Source organism: Tursiops truncatus, chromosome 6 (assembly GCF_011762595.2).
Source record: "Tursiops truncatus isolate mTurTru1 chromosome 6, mTurTru1.mat.Y, whole genome shotgun sequence".
Taxonomy (NCBI): Eukaryota; Metazoa; Chordata; class Mammalia; order Artiodactyla; family Delphinidae; genus Tursiops; species Tursiops truncatus.
This window is the reverse complement of record NC_047039.1, coordinates 9,409,291-9,435,666: the sequence shown is the minus strand read 5'-3', so window position 1 is coordinate 9,435,666 and position 26,376 is coordinate 9,409,291. Positions and strand designations below refer to the sequence as shown.

Here is a 26,376-nt window from a genome sequence, read left to right as displayed (position 1 = left end):
GGCCGCTGAGCCTGCACGTCCGGAGCCTGTGCTCCGCAACGGGAGAGGCCACAACAGTGAGAGGCCCGTGTACCGCAAAAACAAAAACAAACAAACAAAACAATTGAAGGGAACACAGGAATCCAGACTGGTAAACAGGGGACTAAAACACCTTTGCTCTAGGGAATTTGCCAGTTCCAGAAGAGTTGAGTCTTAAGGACCTTATTAAGGGTATAGAGACTGTGACCAATGCAATTAAAGCACTTGATCTAATGGACATATATAAAACACTGTACCCTACACCTTCTTAATCACACATGGAAATGTACTAAGCCATAGAGTCTCAATATGTTGTAGAGGGACTAAAATCATAGAGATTATGTTTCTCTTATCATAATGTGATTATGCTGGAAATCAATAGCAAAAAGATATGTAGAAAATCCTTTTATGTTAGAATAGAAGAAATTTTATGATTTTCTATGGATCAAAGATAAGCCATAATGGAAATCAGAAAATATTATGAACTGACTGGTAATTAAAATACTACACTTCAAAACTTATAGGACATGGCTAAAGCCGTTCTTAGAAGGAAATACAGAGCCTTAAATTCTTACATTAGAGGTGGTGAAAGACAGAGCTCAGCATCCATCTCAAGAACTTAGAAAGTCGGCAACAACATAAACCAAACAATGAAGAAGAAAGAAATAAGAACAGAAGTAAATGGAATAGGAAATAGAACAGTAGTAGAGAGGATAAAGGAAGCCAGAAATTGATATTTCAAAATGGCTAATAAAATTGATAAAACATTGGTTAGTTGATCAAGGCAAAAATGAGGTCACAAATACCCATTATTGGGAAGAAAAAATGGGATATCACTGCAGATAGGCAACTTTACGTCAATACATTTGAAAAGTTAGATAATTAGATAAGACAGAGTCCTTAAAAATATAACAAAACTGGGAATTCCCTGGCAGTCCAAAGCACCGGGTAGGACTCGGTGCTTTCACTGCCGTGGCCTGTGTTCAATTCCTGGTTGGGGAACTAAGATCCTGCAAGCTGTGTGGCATGGCCAAAAACGAAACAAAACTGAATAGACCTATAATCATTAAGAAATTGAATCAGTATTTTAAAAGCATCTCATAAAAATAACTCAGCTGCAGTTTTTTTGTTGTGTTATTTTTGTGGATCTTTAAAGCTGATTCTCATGTTTATTTGGAAAGGCAAAAGTTTAAGAAAAGCAGAGACCCTCTTGGATAAGAACAAGAGGATGGGAGGATTTGTTCTTCCGGATATCAAGATTTATTATAAAGCACATACTACCCAAAGCAATCTACAGATTAAATGCAATCCCTATCAAAATACCTGTGATATTTTTCACAGATCTAGAACAAATAATCTTAAAATTTATATGGAAGCACAAAAGACCCCAAATTGCCAGAGCAAACAATCTGGAGAAAAAAGAACAAACCTGGAGGTATCGTGGTCCCTGACTTCAGACTATAACACAAAACTACAGGAATCAAAGCAGCATGGTGCTGGCACAAAAATAGACACACGGATAAATGGAACAGGACAGAAAGCCCAGAATAAACCCATGCACCTATGGTCAATTAAGCTGTGACAAAGGAGGCAAGAATGTAGAATGGAGAAAAGACAGTCTTCAGTAAGTGGTGCTGGGAACACTGGACAGCTACATGTAGAACAGTGAGATTAGAACACTCCCTAACACCACATACAAAAATAAACTCAAAATGGATTAAAGACCTAAATGTAAGACCTGAAACCATATAACTCCTAGAAGAGAGCATAGGCAGAACACTCTTTGACATAAATTGTAGCAATTTTTTTTTGATCTGTCTCCTAAGGCAAAAGAAATAAAAGCAAAAATAAACAAATGGAACCTAATTAAACTTAAAAGCTTTTACACAGTAGAGGAAACCATTGACAGAATGAAAAGACAACCTACTGAATGGGAGAAAATATTTGCAAATGATGTGACTGATAAGGGGTTAATATCTAAAATATATAAACAGCTCATACAACTCAATATTGATAAACAAACAATCCAATTAAAAAATAAGCAGAAGACCTGAATAGACATTTTTCCAAAGAAGGTATACAGGTAGCTAACAGGCACATGAAAGATACACAACATTGCTAATTGTTAGAGAAATGCAAATCAAAACTGCAGTGAGGTGCCACCTCACACCTGTCAGAATGACTGACATCAAAAAGTCTACACATAAATGTTGGCTAGGATGTGGAGAAAAGGGAGCCCTTGTACACTGTTGGTGGGAATGTAAATTGGTGCAGCCACTATGGAAAACAGTATGGAAGTTCCTCAAAAAACTAAAAATAGAACTACCATATGATCCAGCAGTTCCACTCTTGTATGTGTATCTGACAAAAATGAAAACACTAACTCAAAAAGATACATGCACCCCAGTGTTCATAGCAGCGCTATTTACAATAGCTAAGATACAGAAGCAACCCAAGTGTCCATCAACGGATGAATGGATAGAGAAGTTGTGGTGTATATATATATATATATATATATATATATACACACACAATGGAATATATATATATATATATATATATATATATACACAATGGAATATTACTCAGCCATAAAAATGATATTCTTCCATTTGCAACAATATGGATGGACCTAGAGGGTATTTTATGCTTAGTGAAATAAGTCAGACAGAGAAAGACAAATACTTCATGTTTTCACCTATGTGTGGAATCTAAAAAATAGCACAAACAAATGTATATAACAAAACAAAAACAGACTCTCAGATATAGAGAACAAACTAGTGCTTACCAGTGGGGAGAGGGGAGGAGGGGGGCAAGATAGGGGTATGGGATTGAGAGTATAAACTATTATGTATAAAATAAATAAGCAACAAGGATATATTGTACAACACAGGGCAATATAGTAATTATTTTGTAATTTTATTTTTTTTAACTTTGGAAAGTTGATATTTCATTTTAAAAAATGTTTTATTAAAGTATAGTTGATTTACAAAGTTGTGTTAGTTTCAGGTGTACAGCAAAGTGATTCAGTTATACATATACATATATCCACTCTTTTTAAGATTCTTTTCCCTATAGGTCACTACAGAGAATTGAGTAGCGTTCCCTGAGCTATACAGTAGGTCCTTATTAGTTACATATTTTATATATAGTAGTTTAAATGAAGTATAGTCTATAAAAAATATTGAATCACTATGCTGTACACCTGAAATTAATATATTATAAATCAACCATTATTCAATAAAAATAAGTTTAAAAAGAAAATCTAAAATATTGTAAGAAGAGTGAAAAAAAGAAGTAAATTCCAAGTAGATTACAGACCTAAATTGTGAAAACAAAACTACAAAACTTCAAGTAGATAATATCATTATGATCTTGGGTTTGAGAAGCATTTCTTAAACAAGATACATAAAGCACTAACCATAAGGGAAACTATTTGATAAATTTAACTATATTAAAATCACAACTTTTGTTCATCAAAAAAATCATAAAGAAAATGTAAGGATAGGAAGATTATATTTGCCAAAGTATTAATATCCAAGATATATAAAAAGTAGATTTTAAAATTATCTCCAGTAGATTTAAAAACTGCAGACCACTGAATAGAAAAATGGACAAAGGACTTATAATGGTGAGGAAACATGAAATGATAATCTGTGCCATTATTAATCAAGGAAATACAAATTAAGATCAAGTGAGATTTCATTACACACCAAGCATACCGACAAAAAGTGAAAAGTCTGACATTAACAGACTTTAATGAATTGGCAAACATTTAGAGCTCTGACAACTCTCATGAATTGATATGGGTTTATAAATTAATACACCTACTCTGGGAAATGGTTCAACATCTAGTTAAGTTGAGGACATGCAAAGCCAACAAGCCAGCAATTTTATTTCTAGGTATGTACTCAAGAGAAATTTATACATATGTAACAGAATGCAGGTCAAGAATGTACTTAGCAGCCCCAAGCTGGTAATGTTCATCAGCAGTAGAATGGATAAATCAGTTATGATCTATTCATACAAAGGGATATTACAAAGCAATGAAAATGAAGAAAATAGAAGAACCTCATGAACATAACAGTAAGTGAAAGATTAAAACCACAGAATAGGGCTTCCCTGGTGGCGCAGTGGTTGAGAGTCCGCCTGCCGATGCAGGGGACACGGGTTTGTCCCCCGGTCCAGGAAGATCCCACATGCCGCGGAGCGGCTGGGCCCATGAGCCATGGCCCCTGAGCCTGCGCGTCTGGAGCCTGTACTCCACAACGGGAGAGGCCACAACAGTGAGAGGCCCACGTACCACAAAAAACAAACAAACAAACAAACAAAACACAACAGAATAACTTCATTGATGTAAATTTCAAAAAAATAGGTGATTACTGTTACAAAAATCAGGTGTGGGTACTACTGGAGAGAGGGAAGGTATTGTCATCAGTAGGGACACATGGAGGGCCTCCAAGGGTGCTGACAATTCTCTGTTTCTTGATATGAGTGGTGGTTATATGAGCATTCACTTTATAATAAGTATAATAATATTACATATTGCAACATTATATATAGTATGACAGCATTAATGTAAATGCTTTAATAAACTGCATTTATGTTTTATGAACTTTTGTACATTTATGTATCTTTCTGTAATCAGATCTAGAAATTACAAAGGTTAATATATTGATTGCTGTTCCTGTTAATAATATGAGCAATGCCCATGATGAAAGAATAACTTTGTGAATGTGTGTGCATATGCGTGCTTGGTACTGATTCAAATGTAAACATCTTATAAATCTCATTTACATGCATAATGTTCTGTAGGGGAGTACTTTGGCTGACTCATTGCTACAAAACTTTAAGATTTGGATAGGAAATAGTGACATAGAAATTTTAATATTTTGAAGGTTTTCATACATTTTGATGATAATTTGAACATTTCAAGACTCATTATTTGGTCAAACTTGGGAGTTTGTAGCATAAGTGGATATGGAGTCCCAGATATTCTAAGAAAGATATAATAATTTAAAATATTTCCTTTGGCTGGCCAGAAATAGAATTTCTCTTTCATAAAAGCAAAAACTATACTAAGATAAATTTATTTTGCCTTTTAGGAAGACATCACCATATCTTTTCAAAATAATTTATCTATGATTATAGAAGTAATGTTTTTTCATTACTGAAACTCAAACCCTTCCTTATAGGTACAGCGTGAATATTTGACACCTCTGTTATATAGCAATTTTCTTTTATCTCTTTTGAGATGCATTGCATTAAAAAATAGAAACAGTATTGTGGAAATGGTAGGGAACACAGAATACTTTCTTTCAGAAGAGAGCCATGTAATATCTTTCATAGTTCACTATTTTCTACTTCAGTTTTTTTGCTTAAGTGATATATAATTTACAAATTGAGATAGTAGTGGATAAGAGCACGGCTTTGCAGTTAGCACTGCAGTTAGCGCTTTGCAGATCCAGCACTGGCCCTGGGCAGGTGCTCAACCTTTCTCTAAGTGTTATTCAGTGTTTTAACTTTAAAATGAGATGTCATTTAAAATGGACAGAATTAATTTTCAGTCAGGTAATGTGAGATTATTCCATATTAATAAGACTTGTCTCAAACACCTGAGCTAAAGTCCGGGTGTGCCAGGAGGAAGGGTCCCATGGGTGATGATAAGAGGTGCCAGCTGTTGCTTTGAGGGATGCAGGTTCATCTACCTGTTGGAGGACTTCAGAACCCTGTGATGTTTTGCCCCCGTGGAGGCCCTGTTCTCCAGCAGGAGGCAGGAGGTCATCCTTGAAGCAGCACTCCACCAGTGCCACTCATCTGTGGTGGTCTTCCTGTGCCATCTCTGGGGAGGTGGGGTCAGTTTAAGAAGCAGGGAGTAGAGGTGCTGACTCTGTTCATGTATTTGGAATGTTTGAAGTTCTTTTTTTCTTGCTTTTAAAAACATTTTATTTTATTGATGTATAGTTGATTTACAATGCTGTGTTAGTTCCTGGTGTACAGCAAAGTGATTGTTATACATATATATAATAGATTGCATCTGCTAATCCCAAACTCCCAATCCATCCTTCCCCCATGGCCCCTTGGCAACCACCAGTCTGTTCTCTATGTCTGTGAGTCTGTTTCTGTTTCGTAAATAAGTTCATTTGTGTCATATTTTAGATTCCACATATAAGTGATATCATACGGTATTTGTCTTTCTCTTTCTGATTTACTTCACTTAGTATGATAATCTCTAGGTGCATCCATGTTGCTGCAAATGGCATTATTTCATTCTTTCTCTTTGGCTGAGTAGTATTCCGTTGTACATATGTACTACACTTTCTTTATCCATGGAGTGTTTGAAGTTCTGAGTCATTCATTGGTTGTTTCATTATTCATTGAGAGAAATTTTGAAGAAGCAATTAGGAATGTTCAAAATCTAGTAAACAGAGTTATAGCAGCTAAGCCTCTGCTTATGCTAATCTCACAAAGTGAATTAAATACGGTGGAGACGTACCATCCTGAGTGCGACATTTTAGCATGTAGGCCAGTAGTCTTTCTCTGAGAATGGTGGCCCTTGGGCATGTGTAAGCCAGATGCTGACCACAAGAACTTTGATCTCATTAAGAGATCATTATAGCAACTTAATAAACTCGTCTAATAATACTTTAATAAACATATCTAATAAGAGTTCATCTAGGAACCTAAACAACTAAAGTGATGGAATGTAAGAAACAACATAGCCCTGGAGGTGGGCAGTAAGGTGGCTTGAATGAGAGCAAAACTAGATGAATAGCTTGAAGCCTTAGGTTAGTTTCCCTAGATGCAGAGCATGAGACAGGGATTTAGTACATGTGATTTACTGAGGAAAAAGAAAAGAACCTGTAAGAGAGTGAGGACAGCAGATTAGGGAAGGGGAAGAAGCTGAGCAAGGGTGTGGCCTCAGGTAGCCTGACCTTGGCCTACTCCACAGCGGAGCCAGGAGAGGGGAATTATGGAGGTGTGGTCATATGACTTGTTTCACCCAATGAGATATGAGTGAAAGTATGGCTTGGAACTTCTGGGAAGTCTCTTTAAAGATAGAGGAGGTGGGAAGAAGTGTCCTTCTATTTTTCCTTTTTCTAATCTACAACTTGGACCTGACAGTTGTAGCACCAGAAGTCATCTTATGTCCTTGAGAATGAGAGCCATCTGCTAAGGATAGTTGTGTAGAAAGAAGAAATCTGAGTCCCTGGTGACCATGTGCCACCCGACCACCACTAGATCACCTAACTCAGTACCTTTCACTTAAAGTGAAAAAGAAATATAATTCTGTCTTGTTTAAGCCACTGTTACCTTTGTTCTCTGTTAAACTGATTGCAGTGCCTAAGTGGTATGGTGAGATGGGGCTGTACCAATTTTTGAGAGATACGAGACTTTCTGAGAGATATGGTAAGATATTCTAGTCACCAGGAAACATGTGATAACAACTTTAATGCTTCTTGTTTTCCTACCAAGCTATTAAATAAGAAGGAAAAAATGTGCTTTTCTTGCCTTCTCCATAAAATTGAGAACTTTCTCTCTTTCAAACTATATGCATGTTGATTTTAATTTGTGCTTATGTTCTTCTCTTCTTTGTGGACTTGCAATGTGTAGCTTAAAATGCTATTTTACCAAAAAAGGAAAAAGAAGGTATTGTGTTCTCTAATGCAAATCTCTTAAATTTGGGAGTAAAAAGTGAAACCAAACTGGTAACCACTGAAATAAGCAGATGCAAATGAAAATATGAATACCAAAGACCTCTGATACTCTTTTATAACTGTTGGTTTCCACATATCCTAGAGCTTTCACTTTTCACATGTTGCTTCATTTAGCTGCTTTGAATATGTAGGCTTCTATAAGTAATGATATCAAAAGATGTAGTTCATTAATATATAGCAGTGGGTCTCAATTTTGCCCCCTAGGGGACATTTGGCAGTGTATGGAGATATTTTTGGTTGTCACAATAGGGTGGACTCTGCTGGCATCAGAGATGGATAAAATCAAGGGATACTGCTACACATCCAACAATGCATAGGACTGCCCCTCACAACAAAGAATTACCCAGGCCAAGATGTCAATAGTGCCAAAGTTAAGAAACCCTGATAGGGAATCCTTGGTAGTCATCCTTTTATTTTAACAGTTCAGATGCCCAACGATGTCTTTAAAATCACTTAAATTTCATTTCTAGTATATTAATTAATTTCTTAGCTGCTTCTTCCCCCTTTAAAATAGCCCAAGTACTCTTGTCTCCCTCAGATGACCTAGTTAACACTTTCCCTTGCTGATGCTTTATCATCTCCCGGTATGCAAAAGAGTGACTGAGGCTTATGCTTAACCAAATCACATGGAAGCCCAGATTTCAATGTAACTTCCTGGGGTGCTGGAGCTCATGTCCTTCTACTCCACCATCTTGTCTCCATCCTCTTCCTGGGGTGCCTGGATTAAAAAATCAGGAATTGAACATATTTTATTCTAAATCCAATGGATACTTTGAAGGAAATTTTACTTTACTTGCCTTCACTTTACTTTTCAAAGCCATCTTACTTTAGTGAATATTAATATGCAGAATAACTGATTATTGTGCTGGCTTTTATAACATTGAAAGGAATAATAAACAAGTCGAAACTCTAAGTCTAGTGTGAAAAATATGAAAATGAGTATGTTTCACAGCAGGGAGTTGCAGCATTATGTCACCTTTCTGCATCTGTCATCTTTCTGCATGATGTTCACTCTGGTCTGAGATGGAAAATTTGAAAAATGATGTCCTTAGGCTTTGTTCACGGGAAGAAGGGTGAAATATTAGGCTTGCAGTACTGGGAACAATGATAGGGTTATGGAGTGAAATGACCCACTATTGCAAGGAACTACCAGTTCATTTATTCAACCTACACAGCCAGAGACAGCCAGGAAACATTTGTTAAGCAGCCCTGAATTAGGGCTCTGCAGAAGATCCAGGTGTTCATACTAGCTTTATCATCACACACCATGGAGTATGGACTCTAGATCAGGCAGGAGGCTGTGGAAAGGGAAAGAAAAACGTTACTGAAGGATTTTACAGAAAACAAAGGTAAAGCTAGGTGACTGCCTGGCTTAAGGCATAAAGGAGACACAAATGAAACATGGATTACTATAAAATTGAAAACTTGGTTTGCTGGAAGAATGGTCTAGTCAATGGATAGAGATGAGAATGGTGGGGGACAATGAAAGATAGTGAGGTCAAGTTGAGAATCCAGGGACGATGGAGCCTAGATATGTAAACGTCTAATGGGAATGTGGCTCTACATGGCTGATGCCTGGAAGAGAACATGAATCACAAATTCAGACTTGTAAGTTCACAGCATAGAAAAGGAAGTTTCCGCTGGAGGGCACATGGAAGGGAGGGTGACGGACAAAGACCGAGCCCAGGAACATCTGTAGTAAGGAGGATGGTGGGGGGGAAATGGAAAAGCAAATAGACATAAAGTGGTCAAGAAATAGTGAGATTCTGAGGTGAGTACAGTGTTACAAGGCCAAGGGAAAAAGCATTTAAGGAAGGAAGGCACTGTGAACACTGTTGGATCAGAATGATCGAGAAGAATGAAGATAAAAGGGTAAAAAAATAGATGAAATTATTTTTTTTGATTAATCATGGTGATTTAAAAAATTTTTCTCACCATCCAGATTCTGTTCATATAAATTTTTAATCTGAATTATTTTATGGAAATAAATTTACAGAGTCCATTTGTTAACAGAATAGAACAAACAAAAAATACACTCCAAACCTCCACAAAAACCTTAAGGGAATTTTTTCAGTCTGTCTGTCTGTGTCCCCCTACCCATTATTTTAACTATAAATGTTTTTTTTTAATTAGGGTGAGAAGATATTTGGAAAATATTTAGCTCAAAGACTTCTGTTTATGATCAAGAAGGAGTAATAGGGACTGGATTTACTCTCCCACTTGAAATAACTAAAAAAATCAGACAAAACAAACAATGGTTCTCACACAGCAGACATAAGAAAAACAAATAAAGAAGTCCTACAAATGCCCTACCTTATTTCCTGGAGAAAGTTTCTAGGCTGCAAAGCAAGGAGGAGGAACCCAGGCCAAGTCTCACAGTCTCCATGGGTTCAGGAGATGGCACTGAGAGTCCAGGGATGCTGAGGAAGGTGGAATTCACAGAACAGAAGAAGGGAGGAGAGAAACACTCAGAGAGTGGAAATTCTGGGGATCTGCAAAGGGTTCTCTTAAGTAATTGTCTGAGTACTGACCAGCATATGTGTGATTAAACAACCTGAGGCCAGAAAAAGAATCACCTTGAAGAATTAGAGGGAACAATTCCCAGAGCTCACACAGGGTTGGGAATACTGCCCATTCTCATTACCTAGAATGGAAAATATAAAAACTCATTGAACATCAGGTAGAGTACTTCTGAAGACTTTACCTCATTAGTGGGGCAATTAATGTAGATTAAAAGTTTTTCTGGTCCAAAGTAACAATGCTTGAAAGCAAGAATCAAAAGGATATGTTATTTTTGCAAAGTAGCTTAATCTCTCAGAACAAAGTATATGAATACATAGGTAGGAATAACAAAATATCCAGCACCCAACAAGATAAAATTCACAATTTCTGGCATCCAACAACATGCAGATAAGCAAGAAAATAGTATCTTTAATGAGAAAAATCAATTGATTGAAAATGATAAAAACTTGATGCAGGTAATGACACTAGCACAGGTTTTAAAGCCATTAAAACTGTATTCAGTATGTTTAAGAAGCTAGAGGGAAGGTTGAACATGTGAAGTAGAAAGACAAAAAATATAAAAAAGACCCAGTCCATCTTTAAGAGATGAGTACTACAATGCCTGAGATTAAAAAATTGAATAATGTCAGAAAAAATCCAAATTTGATAAAGACTATAAAACTACTGCTCCATGAAGCTAAATGAACACCAAACACAAGAAACGTGAAGAAAAACATCACAACACATCATAATCAAATCAGTAAGATAAGTGACAAACAGAAAATTTTAAAAGCAGCCACAGGAAAGAAAAGATAATTTCATACAGGAGAACAAAGATACGAAGATGGCAGATTTCTCATCAGCAGCAATGCCAGCTAGGAGACAGTGGAGCAATATCTTTACTGAAAGAAAAAGAATTGTCATACTAGAATTCTTTGCCTGGTGAATACACCTTTCAAAAAGAAAGCAAAAATATTTTTTCAGATGTACAAAAGCTGGATGAATTCATCACCAGCTAGAAGGAAATGTTAAAGGAAGTCCTTCAAACAGAAAGAAAGAAGATGATGCCATCAGGAAATCTGGATCTCCACAAGGAATAAAGAGTACTAGAAATGTTAACTACATGTTAACTAAATATAAAGGTTTTTAAAGATTTAAATATCTTTAAAAGATAAACCACTGCTTAAAGCAAAAATAATAAGTGTATTTTGAGGTTTATAAGGTATGTAGAAGTAAAATGTTAGGCAAAAATAGCACAAAGTCAAAATATGGATCAATGGAACAGGATAGAAAGCCCAGAGATAAACCCATGCAGCTATGGTCACCTAATCTATGACAAAGGAGGCCAGAATATACCTGGCCAGAATGGAGCAAAGACAGCCTCTTCAATAAATGATGCTGGGAAAACTGGACAGCTACATGTAAAAGAAGGAAATTAGAACACTCCCTAACACCATACACAAAAATAAACTCAAAATGGATTAAAGACCTAAATGTAAGACCAGACACTATAAAACTCTTAGAGAAAAACACAGGCAGAACACTCATTGACATAAATCGCTGCAACATCTTTTTTGACCCACCTCCTAGAGTAATGAGAATAAAAACAAAAGTAAATATATGGGACCTAATTAAACTTAAAAGCTTTTGCACAGCAAAGGAAACCATAAACAAGATGAAAAGACGACCCTCAGAATGGGAGAAAATATTTGCAAATGAAGCAACTGACAAAGGATTAATCTCCAAAATATACAAACAGCTCATGCAGCTCAATATCAAAAAAACAAACAACCCAATCCAAAAATGGGCAGAAGAGCTAAATAGACATTTCTCCAAAGAAAACATACAGATGGCCAACAAACACATGAAAAGATGCTCAACATCACTAATCATTAGAGAAATGCAAATCAAAACTACACTGAGATATCACCTCACACCAGTCAGAATGGTCATCATCACAAAATCTACAAAAAATAAATGCTGGAGAGGGAGTGGAGGAAAGGGAACCCTCTCGCACTGTTGGTGGGAATGTAAATTGACATGGCCACTATGGAGAACAGTATGGAGGTTCCTTAAAAGACTAAAAGTAGAACTACCATGTGAGCTAGCAATCCCACTCCTGGGCATACACCCAGAGAAAACCATAATTCAAAAAGACACATGCACCCCAGTGTTCACTGCAGCACTATTTACCATAGCCAGGACATGGAAACAACCTAAATGTCCATCAGCAGAGGAATGGATAAAAAAGATGTGGTACATATATACAATGGAATATTACTCAGCCATAAAAAGTAACAAAATTGGGTCATTTGTAGAGATGTGGATGGACCTAGAGACTGTCATACAGAATGAAGTAAGTCAGAAAGAGAAAAACAAATATCATATATTAATGTATATATGTGGAATCTGAAAAAACTGGTATAGACAATCTTGTTTACAAAGCAGAAATAGAGACACTGAGGTAGAGAACTAACATATGGATACCGAGGGGGAAGGGAGATGGGATGAATTGGGAGATTGGGATTGACATATATACACTATTGATGCTATGTGTAAAATAGATAACTAATGAGAACCTACGGTATAGCCCAGGGAACTATACTCAGTGCTCTGTGGTGACCTAAATGGGAAGGAAATCCAAAAAAGAGGGGATCTATGTATACGTATAGCTGATTCACTTTGCTGTACAGTAGAAACTAACACAACATTGTAAAGCAACTATACTCCAAAAAAAATGTAAAAAAAAAAAAAAAGAAAGTAACAGAGGCAGTACAAAGATGTGGTTAAGAGTAGAGTCCTGGAACCAGACTATGGAGAAATAAAAAATAAAAGCACACAATATATACTATTAAAAAAAATAGCGCAGAGTCTGGAAGGAGAGACTTGTAGTCTTCCACTTTGTAAGTGGAAGAAGGATAGTGTTTTCCAAACATGGCGCTGGAACAATTGTATTTGCAGCAAACAACTACAAATTACCACCACCACAGCAAAACCAAAACAACTTTGATCCATATCTCGCACCATATACAAAACATAAGATGAATCATAGCCCTAAATTTAAAACCTAAAACTATAAAACATCTAGAGGGAAATATAGGAGAAAATCTTTGTGACTTGGGTTAGGTAAAGATTTTTTTTGATACAACACCAAAAACATGATCCATAAAAGAAAACACTGATAATTCGGACTTCATCAAAATTAATTTGTGCTCTTTGAAAGTCATTGTTAAGAGAATGAAAGACAAGCCACAGATTGGGATAAAATATTTTCAAGTATGTATCTGATAAGGTATTTGTATCCAGAATATATAAAGAACTCCAAATTCAATAATAAGAGGCAATACAATTTAAAAATGGAAAAAATTGAACACTTTACCAGAGAAGGTGTACAAATGGCAAATTATCACATGAAAAGATACTCAACATTATTAGACATTAAGAAATTCAAATTAAAACCACGATAAGATACTATTACACATATTTTGACAATGGCTAAAATTAAAAGTACTGACCATGACAAGGGTTTGTGTGGATACGACAACTGAGCTCTCATACATTGCTGGTAGGGAATGTAAAGTGTTACAGCCACTTTGGAAAAAGTTTGGCAGTTTACCAGCCATTCCACTCCCAGGTATTTATCCAGGAGAACTGAAAGCATATGTACATACAAAGACCTGTACGTGAATAATCACAGTAGCTTTATTTTAATAGCGAGAGGCTGCAGAGAACCCACATATCCATCAACAGGTCAGTGAGTAAACAAATTTGGCATATCCAATCAATGGAACACTGCTCAGCAATAAAAGGAAGCAACTGTTGATACACACAACAACATGGCTGAGTTACCAAAAAAGAGTACACACGACATGATTCCAATTGTATAAAATTCTAGAAAAATACACATGACAGAATGTAGATCAGTGTTTGCCTGGGGCTTTAGGTTGGGGGCTGGGAGTGGTGAGAAGGGGAGATTTAAAAGGCGTATGAGGAAACTTTTGTAAATGTTCATTATCTTGATTGTGGTGATGATTTCATGGCATATACACGTGTCAAAACTGATCAAATTGTACAGTTTAAATATTTACCATTTATGGTATGTCAATTATACCTTAATAAAACTGGTTTTAAAAGGATCTAACCCAAATCCTTACTGATGCTGAATTGAGGCCAGAGAGGTTAAGAGGCATGGATTCTAGTTGGATCCATGTTCATCCTAGTGATCACAGCTTGCTTCTCTGCATTCATATGTTTGTTGATACATTCTAGACATTTCCTGAGACTGAGATCAGGCTCAGTGGTCTGTGTTTTAGCTGAATCTCTAGCAAGGTTCCTGAACTCAGCTAGATGTTTAGTAGCTCATTTCTTGGCAGGAATTTTTAAATTCTTAAGTAGTATGTTGAAAACTTCTCCTCCTTGAATTTCTGCATTAGAAGTCCCAAGGGGATGGCGGAGATATGTTTATTGAGCTCCTATGTAAGATACCTAGCAAACCTGTGAGGTGTGTATCACCATCCCCACTTTTCCGAACGAGGACACTGAAGCTTAGATGGGTCTAGTACCTCGGCTGAAGTTACACAGTAAACGCAGAGATGGAATTAGAATCCAGAACCATCTCATGGCAAAACTCATGCCAGTGTCTCTGCTTCATGCAGCAGACCACGATCGGGATCCATTTTTTCCTAGCAACTGGCTGTAGAAGAGAAGAATCTAGATTCATCCTGGTGGGAGTCACCCGGTCTCTGTAGCCAACATGGGTGGTCCTCCAATGAGATTGCTCCTTGGAAGTTCCCTAACACAGAGTCAGTAATTTCAGACCATTAGGAATATGTCCTTCCTTGCCCTGACGTTCACTACCAGCTGGTGACTCCTGAAATTTCTTAATCACCTCACAACAGCTCACAGTGTGAACTTCCATTTAAAATTTCCATGTTCGGGCATATTTCTCATCTCTCTAGTCTGAATGTATAAAACAGGGCTAGTACCCGAAGATGAGCCAAAGTTGAGGGCTACTGAGCAGATGAGAACTCACCCATCTTTTTGCCTCATTATAGGTTAAGCATTTCTCTGTTTTCCAGCATTTTCTCTGGCTCCACTGAGAGAGAGGGAAATCTTAGAGCAGTCTCATGATGGTTTGTCCCTTTCAAATCTTATTTGGAGTAGGTGGATGGAGAAATCTCAAACAGTTGGTAGGTGCCAAGAGGGCAGTTCTTTTCAAGAATGCCCCAAAGCCCAGTCCTCAGTAATCAGTTTAGAGAGTGTTATGGAAGAATTTTAAGCACAAGATGTTGCATCTGAGCTGGTTATTCTCTTTTCACCCCCTACAGCAAGTCTATTGCTTACTTTCCTGGCATGTGAAGACAGCCAAATAATGTTAATAATTTATCCTCCTAGTTTTTCCAAAGCCAAGTGGAAGGCACAGTGAACTTTGCAACACGTATTGAATCAATGTGAAAAAGAGCTCTGGATTTTTGATGATTTGGAACCCTATGCTCACCCGGGGTTCCACGGAATTCTGTGGCTCCCTTGAAACTGATCTTTCCATACGTCTCTGGTCCCCCGTGTGTCCTGTCAAGACACCCATGCGGCCTCGTGCTCAACCGACCGGCTTCATTTCCTTCCAGGACAATTGGCAGGACCCAGGCTCATCTCCTCACAGCCCTCAGCGTAGACCAAGCTTCTTCTTATTTCTGGGTCTTGGGCTGGCATGCTCCACTGCCCACCAGATGCACCGCACACACACACTGTGTTCCATAGTCTTTGATTGTTTTGCTGTAACTTCTTGTGCATCAGTCTTGAAAAGAGAAAGTGCTTCCGTGTCAGGTAGATCTAGGTTTAACTCATAAGATGGCATTCACTGTACTAGGATGGGGACCTAGTTGAAAAATGAGACCGTCTTATTTCTGAATCCCAGTATCTAGTACCTTGCCTGATTCAGGGAAAGACGGATGAATGAATGGAAGGAAGAAAAGAAGGCAGGAAGTCAGAAAGAAGGACTTTAAGAACTTCGTTTTTCAATAATTTTTAATTGTTTTTGTTTCTCTCTACCACCCGCTCTGCAAGTCTTTCTTTCCCCCTTTTTAGTAACCCAGTGGGTGTGAGCTTGAGAGATACAAGATAATGTTAACAGGCTTGATTTTTCTCAAACTTCAGATCAGAGACCAAGCGTGAAGACATTGCATTTGAAAGCGCTTCATGGGTAGGAGCAGGGGAAGGAGAATTCACTCAAAGAATTCACTCAAACAAACCCTTTCTTGGGTTTGTTTTCCATTGAAATGAAGAACTGGGGTGGACATGAGCAGAGTTAAAATTTAACTAGGAAGGTAATTCTGTTAAAGAAAAATGTAATAAACTGTTTAGTTAAAAACTGAACAGTACGTTTCTGCACACATAAAATGAATCTGACCCTCTCTTTGGATTACTTATCTGTGAGACCCCTGCTGTATGAGTATCTGAGATATTAATATAAATAATGCTTTTCTGGGGGAAAAGGGTCACTCCTAAAGTGTCTTGTGTGATGTCATTTGTTATTTTTATTTCAAAGTAGTTGTTCTGAACTGTTCTAAGATTATGAAAAGTTGTAAAAATAAAAGTATTTAACCCCTACATAATTTTTTATAGTCAACAAAGCACTTTACAGGTTCCATCTCATTTGCTCCTCAAACAAACCTATAGGTTAGGCCCTTATAATCCTTGTTCTACAGAAGAGGTTTGAAGCTCAGAAAGAATAGGAAATTTGCATAAAACATGTCAGTGGCAGAGTCAGACCTAAAAACAAGCTCTTGCAGCTCTGAGTCCTAGGCTTCTGACAAGAGATTTAGTAAACAGGTTTTCCTCACATGTAAATTACTGTTTTGTGTTCATTATATAAACCAATAGAGGTTGAAAGAAATGGTGAAAAGTTTAATGATGCTAAACATCTATAAATGCAATGTATTAAAAATAATGAGAACAGAAAAGCCCTAGTTCTATAGGTTTCTCAATCTGCTGAGCATCAAATCGTATTTTCCAGTGAACCATCTGCTTTCAAATTTGAAGCTTCTATCCACTTAATAAGCCCCTTCATTAGTGAACCGAAAGGTTCATGCATTGGAATTAACCAAATACACACACGTGTATGTGGATATAGATGTATGGCTTTGGTTTAAGGTATTATACCCTCTCCTCAGGATGAACTGTGGTGGAAAAATGCAATCAAAATAACGTTGTCCTTGAGTAGACTGGAGAGTTAATGCCTAGTCCAATATCACTCAAGACTCAAAGAAATCCGAACACAGGCTTTCATGTTTTGTCTCCATCCCCTAGTGTATCTCTTAAACACTCTCTTGTCTTCCTTCCTGGCCAGTCAGGGGTTTAGCCAGAGTGACCAGGAAGAGAGGGTATTGTTTCTGACAGGAAGAACTTTTAGTTTTATTAGAACATCCAAGAAGGGATGTGACTAGAAGGTTGAAGCTGTAAATTCAAAATTGAGAGACTTCTGCCCACAAATGTGACTATAACTGTGTGAATAGCTCCCATCTTTCCAATGGACGGTTTGTTTGGGTTCGTACAATGGGAGAGGTGCAGTGAGTCTGGGGTAGGGCTAATGCCCACGAAGTTACTCCTCTTTAAAGCTGTCCACAGTGTGTTGGCGACAGCCCAGACCTGCACAAGAAGACAGGGACAACAGTGGGAGGAGCCACATCAGTGTTACAGTGAACAGGCGATCAAGTTAGAATGTAGAATCGAGGGATCATGGCTTCAGGGAAGGGCCCATAAATCCCCATCCCCGATCACAGTAGTAGTATGAACTCTAATTGTATAAATGATGCATGGATTATTTTTTATAGAAATTCATTGCCTTATATACTTGCCCAGAATGACAGCCATGTGCATCTTTTCTGCCCAACCACACAATTGTGTGAAGTCTTCCAGATGTTTCTACCCCTTAGGTTGTCATGTCACTACAAAAGCAGCTCTAAAAAATCGATGTAAACTTAAGGGTTTCATTGTATAATCCTTATACCAGATGATTTGTGAAAATATGATCCGTGAAAGAGCCCACTGTTAAACCATATCCTTGGAGTGATTCTTAATTATTCCCACTCTGTTTCCTAAAAAGCCACTTTTTATCTGTAAGCAACAATTTTCCATGATCCTGTGATAATTCAGAGACCTCCAAGTAAACACACAGATATTAGTCTTCAGTGTACAAGGCGTATGTAATCTTAGTAAAACTTATTGAAAAATATAAATAAATCATACCTGCAGGTTCTCTTTTACTCACATACTAATTTCTCTTTCAAAAAAAGAAAACTTAAATAGATTTAAACAACTACACATGGAGACAGTGTTTTTCGGCATCTTGTTCTGAATGGAGAGGGGTCTGACTTGATCAAAAATCAGCCATCCGGCAATATTTTTTCTTCGTGGAGAATGTTTCAGAAGGAACAGTGATGCAACCGTCTTGCCATTATGCAAATGGATGTTAGGACAAAAGGATGGGAAGTAGTCATACGGGAAAAGCCCTACTTGTAAGGGAAGGAGGGAAAATTGAAAACAAAGAACATTCTGGAATGTATATTTATCCAGTCTCTTACCCTCCACTAGAATGTGAGCTCTGTGAAGGCAGGGTTTTCTTTCATTCACTGCTATATCTTCAGCATCTGAAAAAGTACTCAGCATGTATTAGGTGCTTAATAAATAATATTTATAATACATACTGTATACTGTAAATAATACTTATATATTGTACACCATAAGACTACTACTATAATACTTAAATGAATATATAACTTAGAAAGAAATGAAATAGATATACTAATTTGGTATTAATCAATGCTTATTGGAGGCATGGGCTGGTTTATTTTTATTATATAATATTAATTTAATATTTTGATGTCATTATTGGTATTGGCTCTTTAAGCCGCTTGGTTCCTGGTCCGCATGTGACCTTTGTGCATTGAGGAGAGGAAGGGACTCTGAAGGTGGGACAATGGCATTTCTAGGAAGTCAGCTAAGCTGGGGGCTTGAAAATATGGAACTGTTTGTTTTGGAAAGTTGCATCTTTTACTGGAGGAGTTTGGGGGCACTTGTTAAAACTGAAACTGATGCTTGAATGATGCAGTAAACATGTGTGAAGTTCATTTTACAACAACATGGGGATCTATAGGGGATCTATGGCAGGCCTGTGGCTGTTTAACTTGGGGACTCTATCATTCAGTTAGAAATTGACCAGCATCTACACTTTAGCTGCTGTGACAGGGTGGAAAGTGTGCTGGGCTGATTTTAAGTGCTAGGTTTTTCTTTGATTAGGTGCATGACCTTAGGCAAACTCTTTAAACTCTCTGAGCATCAGTCACTTTGTCATTTATTAGGCAACTCCTGTGTGCAAAGCACTAGGCCAGGCACTTCCACGTATATTATTCCATTTCCTTATCTGCCAGTCGAGGGACGGTAACACCTGCCACACAGAATGTCTCATTAGGATCCAAGGAAACAGTGTGTATCACAGTGCTTTGCAAGCGATACATGGTTATGACTTAAATATCTGCATAGAAAAATGCATATTTGCAGAGCATCTACTGCGATGCAAGGCCTGTGATAAATTTACCTTAAGTTCAAAGATATTTGTTACAATTAAAATAGGCAAAGCAAAACAGATACGTTGCACGCTTGTTTAAGGAGAGTGGTGTCAGGATGCAGTTAAAACAAGCACTTAGCAGGACACGAGTCATGGAGAATGTGTGGCACTGGCCTCGTTGCCCAGGCCACCCCAGTAATACTCTGCTTTCTGCTTTCCCAGGCTTGCGCCAAGGCAACGACCACGGCTCTCAGTACCGCTCTGCCATCTACCCGACCTCTGCTGAGCACATGGAGGCCTCCCTGAGGTCCAAAGAGGACTACCAGAAGGTAGGGTCCCCTCTCCCTCCCGGACCCCACCTGTGGAGGCAGAGTCTGGTTCTTGGCACTTGGCACTGTGTTCTGTTTTCACATGTTTTGGAAATTTCTGTCAGCCTGTTGGAATTGAGCCTTTCTGCTCCATAGAAGAATAGGCCCTTATGCCATTTCTCTTTAAAGTCAAGTCCTCCAGATGAATATACAGCTTAACATATAATCTCTCTCTCTCTCTCTGAGTCTCTCTTCTTTTTTCTCTGCCTGTCTTAATCTACTCGGGCTGCCATAACAAAGTACTACAGACCGGGGTGGCAGGGCGTGGAGGCTTAAACAACAGAAATCTATTGTCTCACAGTTCAGGAGGCTGGGAGTTTAAAATCATGGTGTTGGCCGGGCTGGATCCTTTGGAGGCTGTGAGGGCAGGATCTGCTCCAGGCCTCTCTCCTGGGCTTGTAGACCGCCGTCTTCTCCCTGTGTCTTCACATCATCTGCCCTCTATGTGTGCCTGTTTCTGTGTCCAAATGAACACCTTTATGACAACTCCAGTCATATTAGATTAGGGCCTTACCTAATGCCCATGTTTAACTTGATTATCTCTGTTAAAGACCCTATCTCTGGGAGGGAGGGAGATGCAAGAGGGAGGAGATATGGGGATATATGTATATGTATAGCTGATTCACTTTGTTATACAGCAGAAACTAACACACCATTGTAGAGCAATTATACTCCAATAAAGATGTTAAAAAAAAGACCCTATCTCCAGATAAGTTCACATTCTGAGTTCCTGGTAGTTGGAATTCCAACATCTTCTTGGGGACACAGAATTCAACCCATAGTCCTCTCTCTCTTGCTTGTAACAGTAGATTGAATTATAATAAAAATACTTCTCAGAAATATAGATGTTACATCATGAAATAATTATTTTTCACCATTAACTTGTATTATATTTTTAAAATCTCCTGTGATAGAGATTTAGTTCTTTTCAAAATAACTTGAGTTGCTTTAAATTTTAGAACTTTGTGATAGTGTTTAAATTTTAATTATCTTTATATTTTCTAGAGAGTTGGATCCACATTTAAGAGTAGAGCCAGGAGCTACAGTAATGCTGATCTATTTTAGAATTATGTAAAAAGTCTGCTACGCAGCCATTCTCAGGAATGTGTGGGTTCTCCACCTATCCCTCTGGTGGCAGAGGTGGCAGTGAGGAGGGGGCAGGGACAAGAGTACACCTATTGAGAAAAAGGAGCAGGACATGCCACTCACAGTCAGTTCAACTCCGAAAAGCAGACAGGGCTAACGGAGATGCTGATAGGACCCCATTTATTCCTTAGCACGTCCCCTCCCTCCCTCCAAGGCTGTGAAGTCTGCTTGGATGATAATAGTAGGCAACCTCGAGGATGGCCCTCAGTGGTTGCTGCCCACGTGGAATCTCCTATCCCTGAGTGTGGGCTGGATTTAATGACTCCCTCCGAATGAATGACAGAAGCAATGGGATGTTACCTTTGAGATGAGTTCATTACAAGATTGTGGCTTCCATCCTGGGGGCCCTTTCTGTCTCACTGCCTCTTGGATCACTTGCCCTGGGGGAAGCCAGCTGCCATGTTGTGGGGCATCCCTGTATAAAGGCACACATGGCAAAGGGACCAAGGCCTCCAAGAGCCACATGCATGAGCTTGGAAGCCCCTCAACCCCAGTCAAGCCTTCAGTTGAGACTGCAGCCCCAGTTTGATAATTTGTCTGCAGCCTCACATTGGACCTCAAGCCAGAGGCACCCCAGCTGCACTGTGCTGCAGAAGCTACAAGAAAATAAACGTTTTGAACTCATTTGAGCCTGTTTATATTTCCATTCTAAAAAGCTTTTAAGTATAAATTATCCTTTCTCAGATCTCTTTTTATAATGACTTTTCTTTTTTTAAGTTTTTTTAATTAAAAAAATGTTTCCATTATAGTTTATCACAGGATATTGAATATAGTTCCCTGTGCTGTGTAATAGGACCTTGTTGTTTATCCAGTCTATATATAATAGTTTGCATCTGCTAGTCCCAAACTCCCAATCCATCCTTCCCCCACCCCCCATCTCCCTTGGCAACCACAAGCCTGTTCTCTATGTCTGCGAGTCTGTATCTATTTTATAGATAAATTCATTTGTGTTATACTTGAGATTCCACATATAACTGATATCATATGGTATTTGTCTTTCTCTTTCTGACTTACTTTGCTTAGTATGGTAATCTCTAGGTCCATCCATGCAGCTGCAAATGGCATTATTTCATTCTTTTTTTATGGCTGAGGAGTATTCCATTGTATATATGCACCACATCTTCTTTATCCATTCCTCTGTCAATGGACATTTAGGTTGTTTCCAGGTCTTGGCTATTGTAGATAGTGCTGCTGTGAACATGGGGGTGCATGTATGTGATGACTTTTCTTTCTCTTTTTTTTGAATTTTATTTATTTACTTTTTATGCAGCAGGTCCTTATTAGTTATCACTTTTATACATATTAGTGTATATATGTCAATCCCCATCTCCCAATTCATCCCACCACCACCCCTCCCCCGTGATGACTTTTCTGATAATGGTAGGCTTACCTGGGCACGTGTGCTTCCCTTCAGCTTGTGACCTCCAGCCTTGAATTGCCTCAGCTGGTATGTCAGCTGCATAAGTTTTTATCAGATGCCTGACACTCAGAAAGCCATGTATCATATTTACCTCAGGCAGACACATAAGGATGAGAGACCTCTGTCACAGGACTGTAGGCCAGAAGTGATGGGAGCTTCGTCTAGGATGGTGAAGGTATGAATGGAATGAAGGGATATTTAGGAAGGAGAACTAATAGAACCTGGGCCTGGATTGGAAGTGGAGACTAGATGAGGGGGAGGAATCCAGGGTGACTTAGGTTTCTGGCTAGTGATGTTTTGTGTGAAGGTATGGAGGAGCAGAGGCAGATTTGTGGGGAGGGTGAGTTAAGTTTGGAAGGGTGGTGTTTAAGGTACCCCTGATGCGTGCATCCACGTGGCTCTTAGGAGGAGACATGGGCTGTTCCCACCTTGCAGGGAGGGTTATTGTGACTATCAACTGGGTTAATGCTTGTAAAGCACAGGGCATAGCACATAGTAAGTGCTCAACAAATGGTAGCCCTTATTACTGTTGGGATCATCAATTTATATTTGGTAAATGAAGCCTTAGTTGCTGATACGATCGCTTAGAAAAGTGAAAAGTGATGAGAAGAGGAGGCTTAGGACCTGAGGAACACCAGCATTGGAGAGATGGGTAGGGAGGTGCCTACACCAGACAAGGTGCTGTGGCTCCACTGAGAACTGGCCCCATGCAAACCCTGAAGAGTTAGTTCTATTTTATTTAATCTCTTTATATTTAATTATAAAGGCTGTGTTAGTAAGTAATACTAAAAGTTACATATGATTAATGCTATATATTGATTTCCTAATATAATGATTTACAATCTCTTAAGGTACAAACAGTAATACTTAGAGACTCTGGAAGGATATTAATCTCCCTGCAGAATATCTCAAAATGAGTTGATATTCTGGTGTTCACAATGAAAATTTTAAGTTCACAAGGTCAGTGCCTTCCACGTGATATTGAAGAGGCTAACTTACACCTAATTTTCTGGTTTCTACCCCAATATAGTTTCTTATCCTCAGCTTTGAGTGGAACCCACATTGGTCTTAGATAACAGATACACATATGAAGTAAAATTTAGTTATTAAATATTATTTGTTTTAATAATTTCTCCATTATTTTTGTAGATTTGGGGACTGTTAATCTTATATTCTAGACAGTTGTTCTAACCTAGTGCTTTTTGGGTGTTCTGTACTTAAGCCTATGGGAATTAAATACATTCCTACATATACATATTTTTTGCTTGACTTTTAAAAGTAGGGTCTATTTTTAAAATAAAGATTGGGGCCTTCTTGTGCCCCCAGCATCCAGATATCCATTGCTGTTAACATAATCACATAGAACTGCTTTATCACCAGCTCAGAGAACAAATACTCTCACGACTCTTTTATACATAAATAAAAACTGGTCCTGGAGTCCACTGATAGATGAGTAGGAGGTCCAGTATTTCCCTCCTGGCAAACTGACTAAAACCCATAGAGTCTTGACTCTAGACCAGAGCCTCCGTACAGCTCTCTACCCAATGGTGGTGGTCTCTCCTGCAGCGTCCGGCAGGAGCCACTAGCCACATAGAGGTGTTGAGCACTTGAAATGTGGCTCATGCAACTGAAGAACCGAACGTTTTATTTTCTTTTAACTAATTTAATTGTGTATTTACATAGCCACATGAGGCCAGCGGCAGCCTGATTCGACAGCACAGCAGTATAAGGGGTGGGGCGGTGTGTGTGTTGCAGGGGGTGGGGCGTCAGTCTGGCTCCCGGGCTGGCAGACCCAGGGTTACAAGCCCTCTGCTCCCGGGCTGGTGCATTGTGAGAGCTCAGGAACTGCTCTCTCCTCTCCTCTCTGGAGAGGCACAGCATGAGGGTCAAGTGCTCTTCCTCCAGCCACCGCTGGACAGAGCTGAGGACTGAGAGCCATGGCCCTGGGGACCCGTGGCTGAGCTCTGTCAAGTGCAGAGATCTCTTCCTTTCCTGACACAGCCAGTGCCCAAGGGTCCCCACCCGGAAGCTCCGGGTCAGGATTTATCCTTCTGTCCCACCTTGAGCAGTGAGAACTACTGTCCTTTTCCCTCTTTTCCTATCTATGCCATGAGGGGTCAAGCCATTTTCCTTTTCAGGAACCAAAGAACAAGGTGTCTCACGGTGTCACCTACCTTGTTGAGCACTGGGACACAGGTGACCACTGTGATTTTTGTCTTAGTCTGGGTCCTGTAGAAAGGAGAGCCCGTGAAAAAGGCTTATATGTGAGGACTTTACTGGGTGCCATAGAGCAGGAGTGAGGGGCAGGGGAGTGGAAGAGAAGAGGAAGGAGAACCAATGTAAGTTGGCCCCTGCTCTCGGTGAAGGGGTGCCTGGTCCTTATGAAATGACGGGTCCTTCCGGGGGAAGAAGGGAAGCATCTGTCCGTTGGATGCCACCCCCCATGGGTTCACTCCGCACTTCTGGACTGCACACCTGTGGGCTCAGGATACTGTGTCCCCAGGGCAGGAAGCAAGAGGCACATGGCATGGGTGTGAGGTGAGACACTGCATGAGGCTACGCAGAGTCCATGCAGAGCTGGCCACTGCAGCAGGGACTGCAGGAGAGAAAGGTGAGGCCGAGGGGATCTGAGCTGATGCACGAGAGGTGCAACAATGTACAAAGAGTCCTTCACCCACCCCTGCCTGGTCCACGCCAGCCAAGTGACTACAGTGTCTCCAGGATAATTTACTATGATTTAGTGACTTTCTGGCTCCTCTGTTCGAGCAGAGAATGAAAAACACGAGTCTAATTTTAGCAGGCATCCTGCTACAATCGTAGAATTACATAATGTACAGTTATGTATGTATATAGTTGATATATGTACATATAATGACATTGATGTTAATAGAACAGCAACAGTACCGAGTACTTACTACGTGCTAATTACTGTTTTAAGTACTTTATACAAATGGAGCCATTTCTATATCTCTGACTATATGTATCAGTATACATACATAGATATAATGGATATGTTTAGATATAGGTAAGAATATGTCTCTCTGTATCTTTATGTAAAATTGTATGCATTCATGCATTTCTTGTTTCTAGTTTTGAAGCTTGTATCAATTTTTAACTGTCCGTGCAATTGGTATAATTGATAAATACACACCAAAAGAAGAAAAAGAAATCAGCAACTCTCAGTGCTGGTGAGAGGCAGTGTGATTAGCTTTTACACCATGAAGAAGTTGATCTGTGTTTTTACATTTACCTTAAAGAGTAACGTGGTTTTTACTAGGTCACTCACGAAGCAGGGAAAGAGTCTCAGATATCACAAGTTGCCTTCACAGGTGAGTGAAGGAGAGGAAGTTGGGAGGTGACACCTGGAATTGGCTTCCCGGGTTTTCTTTCCAGCATAACCTTGAACACATTCCTGAAGCAACAGGGGTCTTTAATCTGGGAGAGTCATTCTTAACAGTACTGGATGAGGGCCTAGGACTCCGTAATCTACCTCATTACAAACATTCGGGTTAAACCTCGGGGAGGTTCTGCAGATGGCTTTCCATCATTTTATATGTATTGTTTTCTCTGGTAAGAGTTGGCATTTCTGGCCCTGTCACCACATCCTGGGAATTCATCTTATTTGAGCCCTGGCGGGACCCC

The 26,376-nt window shown here is 39.0% G+C and overlaps 2 protein-coding genes across 6 annotated transcripts in view; both read left to right on the top strand.

Moving 5' to 3' along the window:
• MSRA (methionine sulfoxide reductase A) overlaps nucleotides 1-26,376 on the top strand; it is a 370,269-nt gene that overhangs the window by 253,505 nt on the left and 90,388 nt on the right. For all 5 annotated transcript variants that reach the window (XM_073805778.1, XM_019941385.3, XM_019941386.3 and 2 more), the window contains one exon: nucleotides 20,023-20,129. In XM_073805778.1, the coding sequence (XP_073661879.1) occupies nucleotides 20,023-20,129 (107 nt within the window). The remainder of the gene's footprint in view (nucleotides 1-20,022; nucleotides 20,130-26,376) is intronic.
• The window catches only part of PRSS55 (serine protease 55), a 162,443-nt gene continuing 156,092 nt past the window's right edge, over nucleotides 20,026-26,376 (top strand). The window contains exon 1 of the mRNA XM_073805777.1: nucleotides 20,026-20,129. The gene's annotated coding sequence lies outside the window, so the exon portion shown is untranslated. The remainder of the gene's footprint in view (nucleotides 20,130-26,376) is intronic.